The sequence below is a fragment of the Columba livia genome, chromosome 5 (genome assembly GCF_036013475.1).
Source record: "Columba livia isolate bColLiv1 breed racing homer chromosome 5, bColLiv1.pat.W.v2, whole genome shotgun sequence".
NCBI lineage: Eukaryota > Metazoa > Chordata > Aves > Columbiformes > Columbidae > Columba > Columba livia.
Window position 1 is genome coordinate 40,903,384 of NC_088606.1, and position 17,882 is coordinate 40,921,265.

At 47.2% G+C, this 17,882-nt stretch overlaps 1 protein-coding gene across 12 annotated transcripts in view; it reads right to left on the bottom strand.

The window, feature by feature from the left end:
• The window catches only part of MGA (MAX dimerization protein MGA), a 61,573-nt gene extending 44,144 nt beyond the window's left edge, over window positions 1-17,429 (bottom strand). For 3 of the 12 annotated variants that reach the window (XR_010472994.1, XR_010472995.1, XR_010472996.1), the window contains exons 1-2: window positions 17,104-17,429; window positions 2,747-3,888 (exon numbers count right to left, since the gene is read on the bottom strand). Coding sequence is in view for 8 of the 12 variants with exons in the window: in XM_065064567.1 (XP_064920639.1) it covers window positions 2,747-3,810 (1,064 nt within the window). In the remaining 4 variants the exon portion in view is untranslated. Of the gene's footprint in view, window positions 1-2,746; window positions 3,889-5,614; window positions 6,696-6,725; window positions 6,872-17,103 lie in introns of those variants that run through there. The other 9 variants (XM_065064568.1, XM_065064569.1, XM_065064565.1 and 6 more) reach the window with 6 other exon arrangements.
• Window positions 17,430-17,882: the final 453 nt, after the last annotated feature.

The following is a 17,882-nucleotide window of genomic DNA, read 5'->3' on the forward strand; positions in this document are numbered from 1 at the left end:
GAATGGCAGACAGCAAGAAAGCAGCATACCAGTCCTGTTTTACCTACTGTCTTCTCTGGCCGGTGAGTTTCCTATCAGAAATTTCCTAGGTTTTATTCAATTAAGAATGTCAAATGTAAGATTAAAAAGTCCTTGTCAGATTAAAAAACCTGTCTTCTTCAGTGAGTTTACTGTGAAAGGAGTTCTAAGACAATCTACTTATAGGTTACAGGAAACTCAAAATTCCGCCACATTACAGCTAGAGGTTGATTCAGTTAGTACCGGTGATCCACAATTTAAATGAATGTTTTTAAGAAGATCTGAGACATCTGCTCATATGTCTTAAAATTCTCTAAAATAAAAAGCCCAAAGAGATTTGCTAGCCACGAATAAATTTCTCATTTGAGTTCTACTGTTTCCAGTTAGAGGCCCAGTAAAGTCTGGAGTTCTACAGCCACTTTCCTTTATATATTGCAAAATGTATACTCAAGCTATGGACTACCTTTCTATTAGGGATCAGGACAGTATCCAAAACAAACAAGCTCAGCTGTAAAAATGAAATTTCTAGACACAGAAATGTTATTTTACTCTGCATACTTCAACCATGAGCCAGATGGTGACAAGACTGAGGCATCACCTACCTACCTGTATGTATCAGAAAATCAAGTATTTGCACAAGATGCTGAGGAGCATTTTTCTGTATTTTTAAATTCAGATGGCATTTTTAACTTTTCAAACAATACAAAATTTGCTTTTTAGCCCCTAGTTTGTGAAGTTACATGCAACCTAAGCAGTCACAAAAACATCTCTTTCTGTATTCTGTGGGAAGATGAATCATGCAAATTTGTCCCCTAAAAATCCTCAGATTATTCTGAGATCAGTAAAAATGGTGAAAAAATGTATTAAATAGCTCCTTCTTTGCCTGATATGGAACGATACTCACATTTAAGCAGATTTCTTTATATACCAAGTAATGTATTTGGTATCCTCACAACAGAACAGTAAAAGCAGAAAAAACATTTTCTTGCATTTTGCAAAATTAAAACCCACTTAGCTGCTCATGTATTGAAAGTACTGAGATATATGCTTTTTTTTTTTTTTTTTAGCTAGATCATTCTAAACCATACCATGGGGGGAAAAATCATTTATGTTTAAATTAATCTAGCAATCTGTGGGGGAGGTTTGAATGATGACCACTTGCTTTCCTCTTCCCAAAGGAAGGCAAGGAGGGAGCAAAAAGTAAACTGTCACACTAAACACAAGACAACTGAATTATAAAAACAAGACTATCAGAGCATTAAAAATCCCACAGTATTTGTATTTTTGAAGCAGGAAATTCAAGAGACTTGGGAAATGAGAAAGGGTACATTTGCCTGTAAGACTTAAGAACCAGCGAAGTTTGCTTGTGGTTCTCTCCATGCCCCCAACATCTGACTGGTTCCAGGCATATGCATTCCTATAGAAGTGTCCACAACTCAAATGAAACATTTATTTTCTTTATGATACCCCTGATGAAACCAAACATACTACCAGATCACAGGGAAAAAAAAAAAAATCATACCACCTTGTAGAAAGAAACAGGCCTTTATTTCCAAAGTGTACTAGTAACTAAAGATCAACATTATTCTCAGGTATATACAACCTTTTACATAGGTCTATTCTCAAAAATGTCAGAAAAATTGAGCATTGGTGGTAAACACCGTGTACTGCAGCACTAGGAACTCTGCTTCCTTTGGAGAGCATTATCTGAGAGACAGCAGTTCCCAACTTATGACTCTCACTCAAATCTAAACTCCACAGAAATCACCGCCCTGCATAAAAGCAATATAGTTCCTATCGACTACTAGTAATAGCTTCCCTATGACCAAAAAATATTGCCCAGTCTTCATCAATGTGTAAATATTAATGTGTCTAGTTTGATAAAGAAAAATGCCACTCACTCAACAGTGTTCTTGAAAGGCTGACAAATTTATGAACAGACCTCAACTGCACAGCACAAAAATACTGGCGACAAATCTGAAGGAAAAGGAAGAACTAATGTTCTGAAAACTGAATATACACTAGTTTGCTTTACTGCAGTTTGCCTGATATGAACAGAATGGTTCAAAAGTCAACACTAGATAAGCACATAGATACAAAATTACCAAAGAGTAAATTAAGGTCTGAACAGTGTAACAGTTATTCTGAAGTACTTTCCTAGGTGCAGATTCTCTAAGAGCAAACATGAGGCAACTATCAACAGGTACGCTACCTCATTTTACTTTGTGGAACAGAAGAATTCACACAAGCAGTTATTGACAAAACAGTGGTGTGCTGCCAGTTACGACTGCCTTGTAATGATCCCTACGCATACCTGACCCAAGTGCCCATACACACCACAACATCCTCACTTGTCCACTAATGAAAACTGAAGATACAATGACAGAATGTCACTGTGGTAAGCACCTCTAAAAAGAAAGGCAATGTTCTGATGACTGCAATGTGCTTCGTTTAAAACACTGAAAACATAAATTTAGTCTTCTAAAACACTATCAGGGTTAAGAGAAATCCCTCAATGCTTCTTTACAAAGGGAGTTAAAACAACACAGGAAAAAATACTGAACTCTTACACTCCTCAGACACATTAGAAAGTCCAGACTGATATGTGATTGTTAAAGCAAAGAAAAGCTTTTAATAATGATAAGTGTTCTGCCATTTCAGGTCACACAAACTTTAGCTGTAATCCCACTCAACCAGTATTCATGCTAAAAACAGAATGTCAACCCACCTTTCAGAAACTTCTTGCTTTAGCTTCGGCATATCACCCAAAGGCAGGTCAGTGTCCAGAAAACCCAGGAAGTCCCTTTCTGCATTAAAGGACTCTTTTTCCAGATCACCATCTGATGGGTTTTGATCAATGAATGAAGAATCTAAGCTTCTCTGATGCAAATCTAATGCATCAACTCCAGCAGGGCGATAACGAATGTTAGCAGCACTAAAAACATCACCTCCTTCCAATTCTAAGTTACTGTTTTGTTTCAAATCACGCTGAGGTCGGCTATTCAACCCATCATCTCTGAATCCTTTAGCAAAAGGATTGTAGTCTATTTTCAGTTGTGTGATCTGGATGTTCTGATAGGCTGTAACTGCAAAGAACTCTGTCTGTGGAAAGGTAAAGGTATGGACATCAGGGCCATTGAGCTGAATGACTTCTGTGGCTTTATCTGCAGGCACCAAATGAAGTCGTGGCAGATAACGGTGCATAGAATGCAAGATTATATGACCCTCCTGGTCTAGAGTATTGTTGGTAAGTTTGAGTTTGTAGAAGGATACCGGCTGGTGCATCCAGTACTGCCCTGTGGAAGGGGATTCTGGATGAATGAACACTCGCCCAAGAACATGTGGTTCTGCCTTCCCACTGGGCTCCCACCAACGGCCGTTCCATTTGTACCGGTGATTGTCCACAGGGGATATGTCCATGACTAGGATGTACTTCTGACTGGCATCCAGACCAGTAATCCAGTATCGGCAGTACGGGAACATGCGCCTCCCCTGCTTTGTCAGGATCATCTCTGTGTTGCGATGGTAGAACTCATTCCACATACTGTTGTTATCTAGGGTGACAGTAATGCCCCCTGAGACACAGTCAGCTGGGAGGCAGGTCTTGACTTTGGATTTTACTGGAGTTGCTACGCTGCTGGTGAGAGCACAAGCATCACGGTTTGCTACTAGGATTCCTTGGTCAGCTTTACCATTTCCCTGCTGTTGTTTCAAGATGACAAAAAAAGCAGGAGCTGCACCAGACACAGTCCCACCATCCCGGCTACCCAAGACAATCTGCTGTTTCTCCATGACGAGCACTCTTACGAGCTCTCAAATCAATTGCAAATTCTACACAGTTCTGATAATCTTCTATGTGTGTTCACCATTCTGGGGAAAAAAAAAAAAAAAAAAAAAAGGAAAACACAGTTAAAATTATCACTTTTTTTAGACTGTATTTGAATAAGTCTCATGAAAAAATTTTTGTAACAGTTCTCCACATTAAAAACCTAAAAGACAATCAGGACTATAAAATCAAGCACAATTAGGATATATCAAATCAAGGTTGCCTGTGTGTATATAATTTAGGCCTTATAGAAAGGAGGGCTATGACGCCTTTAAACTGTATTTTCATATAATGCTCTGCCGTAACAGGACTCCTTGCTTTGCTTGATATTCCAAAGTGCTCTATGTTTTGATATTGTCTCAACTCTTCAAATCATTTGCTTAATAAAAAGCCTTTGGCAAAACATGCAGTTTTCAGAAGAGCAAATGGCACACACATCTCTGACACAAAGGCAGAAGTTATTTGCTCCTTCCAGAAAGAGTTCCCAAAGGTCCAAAACTCCTCAAAGATGAAAAAAGGGAAAGAAAGGAAAAAGGTTAAAAAACCTTAAAAATGTCTCCCCTGTATTTCTTTATTGAAAAAGTCTAAATTTGTGTAGTTGACATTTCTTTGCCCCCCTCCCCTGCCCAACTACAAGAACTTCCAAATGTCTGTCCAAGGCAGAGACAAAGCACAGAAGGGGAAAAAAATAGTTCAAATGACTAAGCTTTGCGTAAAAATAGACAAATTAACCCCCCAAAAGGCCATGCAGCTAAGATTAAGTAGATGAATGTGAAGCAACAGCCAACCTTAGTCACCTCTATCTTATAAAATTATGGAAATTGTTTAAATCAAGTAAGAAAACATTTGTACTGTTCTGATTAGCTTAATCTTTGTCAAAAAATCAGATAAATGGAGTGGGGAGAAAAAAAATCACATTCTAACTTGTACTGGATTTTCTACCAGCTTACCCTCTCTACATACACATACAGCATGTTCGTATCTATAATGAACATACAATCACAAAGTGAGTTCATATTAATGCTGTGCAATATATATAGAATCATAGAATGTCCTGAGTTGGAAGGGACCCACAAGGATCATCAACTCCAAATCCTGTCCCTGCACATGACAACCCCACAGTTCACACCATGTGTCTGAGGGCTTTGTCCAGTCTCTTCTTGAACACTGTCAGGCTTAGGGCTGTGACACCTCCCTGGGGAGCCTGCTCCAGTGCTCCACCACCCTCTGGGTGAAGAACCTTTTCCTAATGTCCAACCTGAACCTCCCCTGGCACACCTTCCTGCCATTCCCTCGGGTTCTGTCATTGGTCACTAAAGAGAAGAGTTTGGCCCCTGGCCCTCCTCCTCCCCTTGTGAGGAAGCTGAAGACTGCTGTATTAGCTCATGAAAGAAATAAACCCAATTTGAAATTATTTTGATAGTGTAAGATATGCACAAAGCCTCTAACTTCTAGTTTACTTGAGGTAGAAATTCCACATGCCAGAAATAAATTCAAAAAAGCTCAATAACCATGCATTCAGCATGAATTCTATACATATAGAGAGCTACTGACTCACAATTTCTGTTTTCCAATATTTAAAGTTCTTACACTGTGCTGTTACAGTTATTTCTGCCATAAGCACCACTCACAGTACCAATTCAAAGATGTGTGTGGTTACAATGTGATTATGTGCAATTACAGTAGCTGAAAGCTACCTTATTTCAGCACTAACATGGTCTATTATGAGATCAATTTCACATGTTTTATTACACTTGGTCTTACACTTACCAGCTTATTCTATTACAGCACGGACTTTCTAATCCAGTATTTCAAGGAAAAAGTGTGTACTCGTGGAGGCTGAAGTTCTAATCAGCTTCAGATGCCTCACTATTTTACCCATATACAGACCTTGTATTTGAGAAGCAACATCTAACGAGATGACAGCAGTTAAAAATACTCAAAAGATGCACTGAGATGTGCTAAAACAGGAAGGTAATCAGATGTGGGGAAAAAAAAAAATGTTAAAACCAAACCAAACCAAACAAACAAACAAAAAACAACAAAAAACCCCAGACCCCCAATATCCCAGCCTACGAACAGACCGCAATCTAGGTACAGAGCGCTCACGGGCAAGGAGTTCTGCCCGACTTCCCGTGCCCAAGGCAAGCCCCGTTAGGCGCAGGGAGCGGCGACGTGCCGCGGCAGAGGAGCTGCGCAGCGCCAGGCGGCGGCACAGCCCGCCAACGGCCGCCGCGCTGCCGACGGGAGCCCGGCGCCGGGTCCAATGGCAGCGAGCGCTGAACGCGCGGCGCTGCCGTTCAACACCGTGGCAGCGGTGCCGCCCGCCCGCCCGTCCGGAGGGGCGGCCCCGACCCGGCACGCTGCTCCCGATGCGGCGAGCGCCCCGCCCGGGGCAGGTGGCGTCACAGCCACGGGCCGAGCGGCGCACTTGTCGCTTTGAATGCCCCCCTTCCCGCCGCCGGACGGCTCCCAGCCGGGAGCTGCCTGAGTCCTTCCGTGAGCGGCGGGGGCCGGAACCGCCGCCTGCGGTGCCCGGTGGAGGCGGAGGGCTGAAGGACAGGCGCACGTAGAAAAGCCGCGCCACTCTTCCTCAGCACCCGACCCTGCCCGGCGACAGGGATGCGGCGCCGCCGGCGCTACCGAGGCGGCCCCGCCCCCGCAGCGCGCACGGCGGGGCAGCCACGGGGAGACCCCGAAGCGACGCCTCGCGTCGCCGCCGAGGAGCGGCTCGCGGGCCCGGGCCCCGTCACCTCGTGGCTGCGCCTGGTGTTAATTTTCGCAGTTGAGGCGGCAGACAGGAGGCGCCATAAGTTTCCGCGCGGCACGGCCGGTGCTGGGAACCGGAGCAGCCGGCACGCCCCCGCTCCCCGGTAGTTACCGTACGGCGAGGCGAGGGGCCTGCCACTTCCTTTTTCCTCACGCGGACCGTGTGTCCGCCAGCTGGGGACAACGTGCGTGCGCACCGTGGTGACGTCACCGCGCTGCAGCGCGCGCAGGCGCGTCCCGTTCGTGCCCCCCTTCCTCCCTCCCTCCCATCTGCCCGTCACGTGCCCGCGCCGAGAGCAGGGCCCGGCCCCACGCCGCGCGCGGGGAAGCTTCTCGAACGGGTGCGGGCACGGCGCTTGCCCGCGCGCGCGCCGCGGCGGCACCGGCAGCCGCCGCCTTCGAAGCCCCGCGGGGCTCCGAGCGGCCCCGCCCCCCGCCGCTGCCGCCCGACGAGCGCAGGCGAGGCGCCCGCCGCACCGCTCCCCCCGTCGGAGACACCGGGCCCCGCCTCAGGTCACGGGTCTGGGCCGAGACCCGCCGGCAGCAGGGCCGCCTCCCGCGTTGGCACACGACGGCCGGGGGGCGGCGCCGGTGTGTTGCGCGACCGGCGGCCACAGAGTCGGCGAGCGCCGCGCTCTGGACCGGGCCCGGCAGAGCCCGGCCGCTCGCCTGGCTCCTCCGCGACCTCCCTGCCACGGCGCACCGGGAGCGCCAGGGGAGCCTCCGGGCGGGCAGGCCGGAGCGGGAACGCGCCACCGTTCTCCTCTGCCAGGGCAAGGCGCACCACACCTCCGCGCCACTCGGGAGAGCTGACACTGAGGCACCAACGCGGATACCCACACCTGCTGCCTCCCTGGGGAGAATGTCAGCCCAGGAGGTAACGCTAAAACCGAGATCCGTCTCCCTCCCTCTGCACGAGTCTTCACTGGCTGGCCACACTCAAGGCAGAATTTGACTCTAAAACACCAAAGCTGCAGAAGTACCCCATGAACTTTCATACAGTTAATACGCAGTTGCCAAACCGTGCCCCAGGTTAACCAAGTGCCCACAGCATGGTGTCCTGTGTCAGGTAAGGCAAACTAGTTCAAAAACAACCTCACTTCGCACAACCTAGACCTTATCAGAGTCTTCCTGCCCTCAGCACCTAACCAAGCAGTCTGCCACACCACCCCTACACTGGCAGTCCTTCACAGATGTCAGGGAGATCACATTTTGGAAACCAGACACTTCTGAGAATAAGCTCACTAAAACACAACTGTGAACGTTAAGGGATTTCACATCAAAATGCAGCATGGCTGCAGGTTAACACCTCCATGAAGCCCTGTCCACCCTTCTTTCCATTAGGGATAGGTATTTTGCAACACTGCATCCATTACAAACAAACAGATATTTGCAAGGGAGTGCCAGGAAGTCAGGACAACAGAGTTACTAGTAGGCAGATACCAGTAGATCAGAATTTTGTACTGACTGCTGCCTACTGCAGACGGTAGCTGCACTAGGGCTGATCCTCAGTGTAACACAGTTGTGCCTTAGGATGCAGAAAACTGGCAAAACAAGAGCAACATTACAGAGACTAGACACCCCCTTGAAGGTTTCTTGGCAACAGAAGTATATGCTGTGGGAGATCATCTCAGAAGCACGTAACTAAAGAAAACAAATTTTTAAGACACTTGGAAAAATGTGTATCCAAACAGTAACACAGGTAGATCTGTAGGAGAAAACCATGGAGTATTTTTTCCTTTTCAACTGGAATAAGGAACTCATGCTGAAAAAGGGGGGGATTAAACACATTTGCTAGTACAGAGAAACTGCTTAAACACAAAACTCTGCAAATACGAAAGAATGCAAGATTGTGATTTTGCTACTTCTAGCAGTTCATAAAGGAGGCATAGCATGGACAGAGGCAAAAGGGAAGCTTTAGCCTCACTGTGCTGGTTTTGTTTGGGACAGAGTTGATTTTCCTCATAGTAGCTAGTATGGGGCAATGTTTTCCATTTGTGGATACAACCACAACAACTGACCCCACCTGACCAATATACTCAGTATATAAGACTGGGGGAAGAGGAAGGAATGGGGGCACATTCAGAGTGATGGCGTTTGTCCACTCAAGTAACCATTACATGTGATGGAGCCTGGAGGTGGCTGAACACCCATCTGCCCATGGGAAGTGGTGAATGAATCCCTTGTTTTGCTTTGCTTGCATGCAGAGCTTTTGCTTTATGTATCAAACCATTTTTATCTCAACCCCAAAGTTTTCTTACCTTTACCCTTCCAATTCTCTCTCCCATCCCACTGGGGGTGGTAGTGAGCAAGCTGGGGTTACACCACAACACCCATACACTAGATAAGGCTGGCACAGCGGAAAGGAAACAGCCCAAATGCTGACAACAAAGGAATTAGAAGGAGGTACGAAAAATCACAATGAGACCGTACTCTTTTTGTTAAGGGTCACGTTCAGCTGTTCTCTAAAACAATTTCATAAGATTATTCTCTCTTGTAAGTTTATAAAATATCTTTGCACAAGAAAAGGCAAGGCTAACAGCCAAGTGCATTGATGTTTTATAGAGCAAATAGGAAGGGGAAGAAAGGAATCAAGAAAGCACTCCAGTTTAGCTATAAACCGGGCATGGTGGCAGTGAGTGCAGCTTGACAAAGGACCTGACTATGGAGGGACCAGGGGAGTGGCACCAGCTCTGTGTGTGTATGCACATAATACATTGTGCCTCTCTAAAGGCCAAGGTCATATGGAGCAGAGGGGTGGTGAACATCAGGGAACCAGGATAGTCCCAGTCAGCCGAGAGAGACACCACATGTATCAGCACCTGTGGCGCCAGGGGCTTAACTGTCCAGAAGCCAGCAACTGGGGAGACTGGGATCTGGGACCCAGCTACTGGGCAGACTGAGTGTCTAAGCTCAGCGTCTGGATGAAATCTACCTTGCACATATATGTGTTCGTATATATATTAGGTTGGTGCAAAAGTAACTGTGGTTTTGGACTGTGAATTTTAAATCATTATAACTAGGTTCAAACACGTCTTTATTAATCAAAATAGGAACCATTACAATCAACACATTTTTGCCAATGAGAGATAAGTTAGTTTATTCCTGTAGAATAAAAAAATCATACTTCAGGATTTGACAAACTCTTGGAAAGTATTTTCTGCATCCTGCTGGTTGTGGAAGCATTTTCCCTGCAAAAAGCTAAGATGCTTGAAAAAGTGGTAGCTGGTTGGCAAGAGGTCAGGTGAATATGGCAGATGACACAAAACTTCATAGTCCAATTCGTTCAACTTCTGAAGTGTTGGTTATGTGACATGTGGTTAGACATTGTTGTGGAGAAGAATTGGGCCCTTCCTGTTGACCAATACCAGCTGCAGGCATTGCAGTTTTCAGTGCATCTCATAAATTTGCTGAGCACCCTTCTTAGATGAAATCATTTCACCGGGATTCAGAAAGCTATAGTGGATCAGACCGGCAGCAGATCACCAAACAGCAACCAAGACCTTTTTCTTGGTGCACGTTTGGCTTCGGGAAGTTCTTTGGAGGTTCTTCTCAGTCAACCACTGAGCTGGTCATTGCCAGCTGTCGTATAAAATCCACTTTTCATTGCACATCACAATCCAGTCAAGAAATGGTTCATTGTTGCTGCACAGAAGATGACACTTCAAAGCAACAAATTTTTGATTTTTGGTCAGCTCATGAGGCACCCACTTATCGGCTTTTTTACCTTTCCAATTTGCTTGAGTTCTTCAGCAACTTCAGTGTAGTTGTAAGAGAATGAGCTTCAATGATTGCTCTCAATTGGTCACTGTCACCTTCTGATGGCCGGACATTACCCTCATCTTCAAGGTTCTTGTCTCCTTTGCAAAACTTCTTGAACCACCACTGCACTGTGCATTTGTCAGCACGTTCTGGGCCAAATGCGTTGTTGATATTTTGAGTTGTCTCCACTGCTTTACGACCCATTTTGAACTTGAATAAGAAAACTGCTTCAATTTTTGACTAACATAATTTCCATAATCTAAAATAAATATCAAATAAACAGCAAATAGTAAGTCAGTAGGAAAAAAAAAAAACAAACCATAAAGCAAGAAAAGCACATTAAAATTATGCATAATGTAACCACATGTAAGAATGTATTCCCATATCAAATAGCTAATTTCAACAATGCAAAAACCGCAACTACTTTTGCACTGACTTTATATATATGTATGTACACACACACTCTCACTGACAGACCTTCATCCTGCTCAGATAGGGAAGGGAGCAGGATAAGGCTGTCGCTGCTGTCTGTTCCTGTGAATATCTGTGTGTCTGCCTGATGTATGTGGCCAGACGTGTATGCATTTATATGTCATGTATATGTGTGCTATGTGTGCTTGTGCCTACCAGGAATACATTTTCAGCCTTGCTACTGATTATACCCGAGAGCACAGAGCTGCAGTAGCATCAAGCTGTCCAATCCAGCACAGTAAATTTAATTACACTGATTAAAAAAACTAAGCCACATTGTCAAATATTGATCAGGAATACTCATTTTATACCTACAACAATCACGTTAGGTGTAGCAGTCATCACATTTTAGGGCCACAGGATACACTGACACACTATTTTGTTTAAAGTGATGTTTCTGAACAGTGACAATACAGAAATAAGTCTCTTTTTTCTTCTCTTCAGCAAGAAGGCCATTCATGTGACTAAGAGCAGACACACCAAACTGAATAGCAGACAGCACCACATTCATGGCCCACAAGCCACATGTTCCCTGACAGCAACAGAATCAACAGCAGAGACTGTTGACACTGCCAGGGATTTTGCTACCATTTTACCCAATGCAGGTAAAAATCCTTGCCTGCAGCAAAAGCAGAACCTCTAGTTTATCAAGAGAACAAATCCACCAGTAGAAGTCACAGCAGTACCACAGATTCCCTCCAGCTTAAGTAACCCAGTTCTGAGCAGCTTATAGCTGTCCAGCAACAGGAGTACTGCATAAGGACTACATCCCATTTAGATCAGTACAAACACCAATTTTAAGGCCTTGTTTGTGCTAAACACCAACTGCCAGCATGTAAATGAACTGGTTTGCAACAACTGAATACTGCCCTTCATGATCTGAGGGAGTTACTTTATACTAACTAGCAATGTGATGGTCATACTTGAAGCACTTAAGTTCACTACCAAGAATTACTCTCTTCTCCAAAATGCTTCTTTCAAACATATTCCCTGCTCTGCAGCACCTTGAAAGTATGAACTACAGTCTTTCCAAACTGCATTTCAGTACCCAGTAAATCACATTCCTTCTCACAGTAATGCCTACAAAGCATAAAGTGCAAGTTCAATCCTACACACTGTAAGTTACACACAGCCTGTAACTTTCAGAGCCCAGGAGTCCAGATAAATTGCTAGTTGGAGCTGCAGGAAAAAAACAAACAAACAAACAAACAAAAAACAAACCACCACCAAACCATGTTCTTCTGTCACTCTTATTTCTAACCTATCTCAAAAAAAAAAAAACATACAAGAAATTCAGTAAAGATTCAGTAACAGATCACCAGCTGGAAGGTCACAAGGCCCAGGCTTTGCTAAAGATCTGTATGTGAGAGAGCAACATATGTTGCAGACACAGTTAAGCAGAACATAACAGTTGCCAACTTGTGGAAAACATAAAAGAGGTGCCGATTACAATTTTTGTTAGCATCCTCTTTTCAGTTCAAATACAAAGATCTCCACTACACGAGAGGTACCACAGGACATCGCTGTCATATGATACACTTTGAAAGGCACTACTACTGGAGCATAAAGGAGGCTTTTGGCTCTCAATTTCACTTACTAAAAATGAGCACTGGCTGAAATCAGACTGGCCAGCTGAAAACAACAACTATCAGAACCAACTGTGCCTGGGTATTACACCCCAGCAGCAGTCAGCAGAGATCTAGTCTACAAATTTATTACCATGACCAGGCAGCCCTGACAATCAAATTCCCAAGTTTTGGCCATAAAAAAAACGAACAAACAAAATTGGAGAGACTTGAAAACCCAGTGATGTTGTAGTCTGAAGTGCTGTGTAATGTGCACACTAGAAGGGTTAAAATATAAAAATATACTTCCTTTAGCCAATGTTTTGCCACTTTGGAGAACAATTAACACAGCAGCACCCCACAAGGTCTGTTAATTCTGAAACTCTGTGTTGGTTTAAACTGCCTACAGAAGGGTATCTAGTCTTATTTTCTATACCATAAGTGGACCCACTGGTCTCCAACTGCTTCCCTGGAAGAGTATTTGCTTCTCAGAGTTGTATGTTTGCTCTACACAGATGACTCCAATAACTTGCAGCATCTATGACAGCTCCAGACCCCTGTCCTTAGGCAACAGATTCCCAGCCCAAAAACACCTTAAAAAAAAAAGTTTACACTGTTTTATTTATGATAGAAAAGTAGCATAAGTTCTTCCTTTAGCTATATTGAGGAACTATAATCCAGGGTCAAGAAGATTAAAGGTATAAGTGGTGGCAGAATCTAGGTTAAAAATGTGAGATTTAAAAAAAATGCAAGAAATGGACTGTTGCATAGAAAAATAGAAGGCAAGAAATCTGCTTTTCCAGATTCAAGTTTTCTTGCTGATGCAAACATGCTAAAACATGTGCTCCAGACACACAAAGAATGCATCGTCCCCACAGCAAGTAAGACACAGCCTGTGCACCATCAGATTTCAGCCCAGAGCATTACTTCATGCTAAAACTAAATTCACTTCTTAATTACTTTATACTAAAAACAAACTCCCTTCTTAAGGCTTGGAGCCATGACTGTGGCAGGATGAATAGGTAGTGTTCAGGAAGTGCTTCACCAACTGCCAGCTACAGCCCTGGGAAAGCAGCAGCTTCTATTGGAGGAAGAGGGCAAACACTTGGCGGGGGGGGGAGGAGGGAAATATCTGCTTCACCTCTCCAATACTAATACTTTGCCACAAGAGACTGAACTTTCAGTCCTCCACAAAGTTGGTGCTTTGTTTAACAGCATTAATCCCACAATGTACAGCGCACAATACTCTCCATCTCCCAAGAGTTACCTGAACTTCTGGGAAATACAAAAATCTTCCCAAATACTGAAGACTGCAAAATGGAAACACACAATTCTTTTATATAAAGTATGAACCACTGGTGAGAAAGTAGGGAGAAAAGTCAGCGTTCTCTACAAATAATTGTTTTCTACCTGTATACAATGTTATTATTTCAACATTTAAAATAATGTATTTTACGTTACTTTCCATATTTTAACAGAAAGTCATTGATATGACTGCTACTCATACATTCAATGATTGCTGTGTATTTTTCAATATGCTATTGTTTCAACTACTAAAAATTACAAAACAAAAGAATAAAGCAATGTTTTGTGCCCTTTCCACACAACACTGTCAGAAGCCATGAGCAGCAGCAACACCATTTTGATGAATTTCAGTCCCTTTATGGCCATCATGAGGAACATTTATCACATGCACGATGAATTGTCAGCTGGGGATCTTGTCCACATCATAATAAAAAAAAAAACAAACCAGCAAAACAAGTAAAGTAAAAAAGGCCTCATCTGAGCTCAGGACTATCCTACTCATTCAGCTGTTGTCTTATAGCAATACTCATTGCTACAGTGTTACCAATGGCGCATCAAGTTAGAACTGTGAGGGAATCTCTATTCCTCTTTTAAGTTATAATAAAAAGGAGAGTAACAACAATTAAAGTATCAGAGTGTTGGTGATGGGTTCCAAGTTTAGATTCATCTTCATTATTGACTCACCCTGTGGTCAGGCAGACCACACCATATTAACAGAAGGCACTATACTGCAAGAGTTAGCAAAACAGCAGAATTCCATCATCACAAGTATTGGTTTAATGGTAATTAGGTCATAAGCTTGTCATTCTCCAAATTGTCTTCTCCTGAAGATAGGGACTGCAACAATGACTGCAAGCATTTTTTTATTGTAGATGTGTTTTATCTGGCTCCCACATTCATTTTCTGTCTTTTATGCTGTTCACATCCTTTACTGCCTTTCTGATTTGGGCTTGATTTAAAAAAAAAAAAAAAAAAAGGATAATTTCTTCTGGTTGCTTTCTTCTCATGGCAAGCCTTCATCATTCTTCTCACCCATATCATTCTCACTGCATTCTTCCTTATCCAGTTCAGAAGAAAGATATATCAAGCATTTATCATAGGTACTATTAACAGAATCCAACAGTGAAAGCATGTTCCATCTTTCTGCAGAGAGAGAGGAGCAATTCTGGCACCATCATTCAGTTCTTTATTCTAAAGTCACCCAACACATACGTCAAAAAATCCCCAAAAAACATACCACACCACATCCTTAATTATGGAAGAACAAGACATTGAATAAGCATTGCTGATGTCACAGGTAATGGTACCATTTCCTATATGCATACCATGGCTGAATTTTTTAGCAGATCCTCTGATGTCTATGAAACAGCAAACAGACGACAGCCTCTTCTTACGTGAGAGATCTTTTTCGCTCCTCTAGGCAAAGATCTGTTTCATTGTGTTTGTAAAAAGAATGTCTTGGACTTCCTATTCCTTAGGAAATTATGTTTCAAAAAGCCAACATGCACAACACATACTTCAGAAATGATTTAGTTCATTTGAGTGTAAATGAAGCAGTGGCATAATCTCAAAGAGAATTTTTTTTTTTCTGGTAGGCAACCAAGCAATTTTATCCCCAAGTGGAACTAACATTGATTTCCCCCAGTCGGTTTCCCTTCCATGGCAGGCACAGCAGCATCTGCACCACCACTGAGCAAATGGTAGGTGAGATTAATAGCCAGCTGCTGCCAAACAGAATATGTAAGTGAATGAACACTGCCCATCTCTGCCAGACCTAAGAACATGCTTTCCCCACCCCCCCACATAAACACAAACACATGCACAAAAAAGCTCACTCACTGCAACATTTTTCAAGCAGAATCAATTATGGATTCTGGTTCTCACTACAGACTGACAAGGAACTGTGCCTGAGGGCACTGAAAGGGTGCTACAGCCAGAATGAGCGGCTGCATCTGGAAAAACACCTTAAAGCGGCAAGACCAATTCATCAGCCTGCCCTCTTCTTTACACAACCTTCAGTTTTCCAAGTCTGTAGCAACTTCAAATCTTCAGGGCTTTAGCCCACTCTGTCAAGTGCAATTAAAGACAACCCATTAGTTCAGACACTACGTGTTAGGAGTAAGGTAGTGTGGCTGAGTAAGGTTTGACATCTGAAGAATCTAGGCAAGAAATTCAAACCACACTACTGGAAACCAGTCATCTAACCAGGCGGATGAAATAGCTGCTAACCGTCATGTCTACCACCGCAAACTGAGCTCACCTTACCATTTATTAACCCGTGTAAACTGCTTATCAACTATCTAAGGCCACCAACAACCACCGAATCCAACACCGGCACCACATCGCCCTTCGGGGAAGACACTGTTGTTTATTTACTCGGCTTCCCCCGTCGGTACATGCAACAACAACCCCGGCCAGCTGAGTGTGCAATCCCGCCACACGAAGCCGTCTCCCGCGCCACGCTGGCACGACCTCGGCTCGGTGGCGCTCGGCCTCCGTCGGGGGAAAGCTGGAAGACACCACAACAGCGGCGGTGGCCCTGAGGCGGGCAGCCGAGCCGCGGGGAACGAGCGCTGGCCGCGCAGGGCGGCGGGAGCGGGGGGCGAAGGGGGAGTGCTGCCCCCGCCCGCCACCAACGGCCGCCTCACGCGACGTGCCGAGGCGCACGCGCGCCGCCGCGGGCCAGCGGCCGCGCTAGGGCCGCTCCACCGAGCCGTTACGCTCCGCCCCGGCGCGCCCGCCTGAGGGGCCCCGCTGCCACTCCCCCAACCCACTCCATCCCCCTTCTGTGGCACCGAGGGGGCAGTGGGGTGGGCACGTCCCCCAGCACCGGGGCAGGTCCCCGGGAAAGGCTTTCCCGCTGGGGCGGGGCGGGGCGAGGCGCGGGCAGCCCAGCCCCGGTCTCCCGGGTGGCGCCGGCCACGCCTCCGCCGGGGGACGGTCCCCCGGAGCGGGATGGCTCTAGGACGCTGCAGCTGCTCCGGGCCGGGCCTCACCCGACCCTTCCCGGCCGGAGAGCCCGGATGCGGAGCCGCGGGGCTGCTCGGTCCCTTCAGCCCTCCCCCGCGTCAGGTGACCGCCAGCCACTGCCCAACGCCCCCCCCAGCTGGTGTCCGCCCGCGACACCAGACGAAGCGGCGCGGGGGCGGGTGAGGAGACAGGGCAGCGCGCCCGCTGCCCGCTGCCCCCCGCCACGGCCGCCCAACAAGCCGCAACCCCCGCGCCTCAAACGCTGCCTGCCCGGCCGAAGGGGAGTGCGCACGTGTGATTGGGCCGCCGCGCTCACGTGACGCGCACACCTCACGCCACCTCCTCGAATAAAACTTCAAACCCGGGGTGGGGGGGAGGGGCGGCGAGCAGCGCTCCGGGGCGCGCGCGGGCTCCTACCTGCCTCCCGCCGGCGGCTCCGCGCGGCGCGGGGCGCCCAGCAACACCCTGGCCCACGCGCCCCGCTCGCGGCTCCTGCGGCCTTCGCCTGCCACGCGCAACCTCCTGCCGTCTTCATTGGCTGCAGCAGCCCATCACGTGGGCCGCTCCCGTTTCTCCTGCCCCCTTCCTCTCGCTCACCCTCTTCGCGGCGGGGCCACCCCCGCAAGGCGGGTACCGGAGCGCCCGTCCGGGAGGCGGGGGGCGCAGCCGGCGGCGGCCGCGGTGAAGCTGCCTCGCGACGCCCGCCAGCGGCGCGCTGCCCATTGGCCGGGGCCGCCCGCAGACGCACTTCCGCTCCCCTCCGCCGGGCCACGCCCTTCCTGCCCCTCCCCCGCCCTTGCGCGAGGGAAACACGCTGCTCGCGCGTGGGCCGCACGGGCCCGCGTTCGCCGTTGGCGGGCGGGCGGCCGCCGTCCCCGGGCCGGCGGCGAGGGGCCACGGGTGACCGGGCCGGTTCCGCCGCCGCGGGGGGCTCGGCTGCGCGGGGCGGCGATGGCGCGGTCCCCGCCGGCGCCTCCCGTGGGCGCTCTGCTCCCGCGGCTGCGGCGCCGCTGGCGGCCCCGTCAGGGCGCGGGGGGTCGCTGCCCGCCGCTGGCTTCCCGGGGCCTCCCGCGCGGGGGACGGGCGGCGCCGGGAGCACCCCCTTCCGCCGCCCGCAGCGCCGTCCGGCCGCCGTGCGCGCCAGCGGGGCCGCTGCAGCAGCCCGGGGTGTCCCGGTGCAGCAGCCGCTGCCTCCG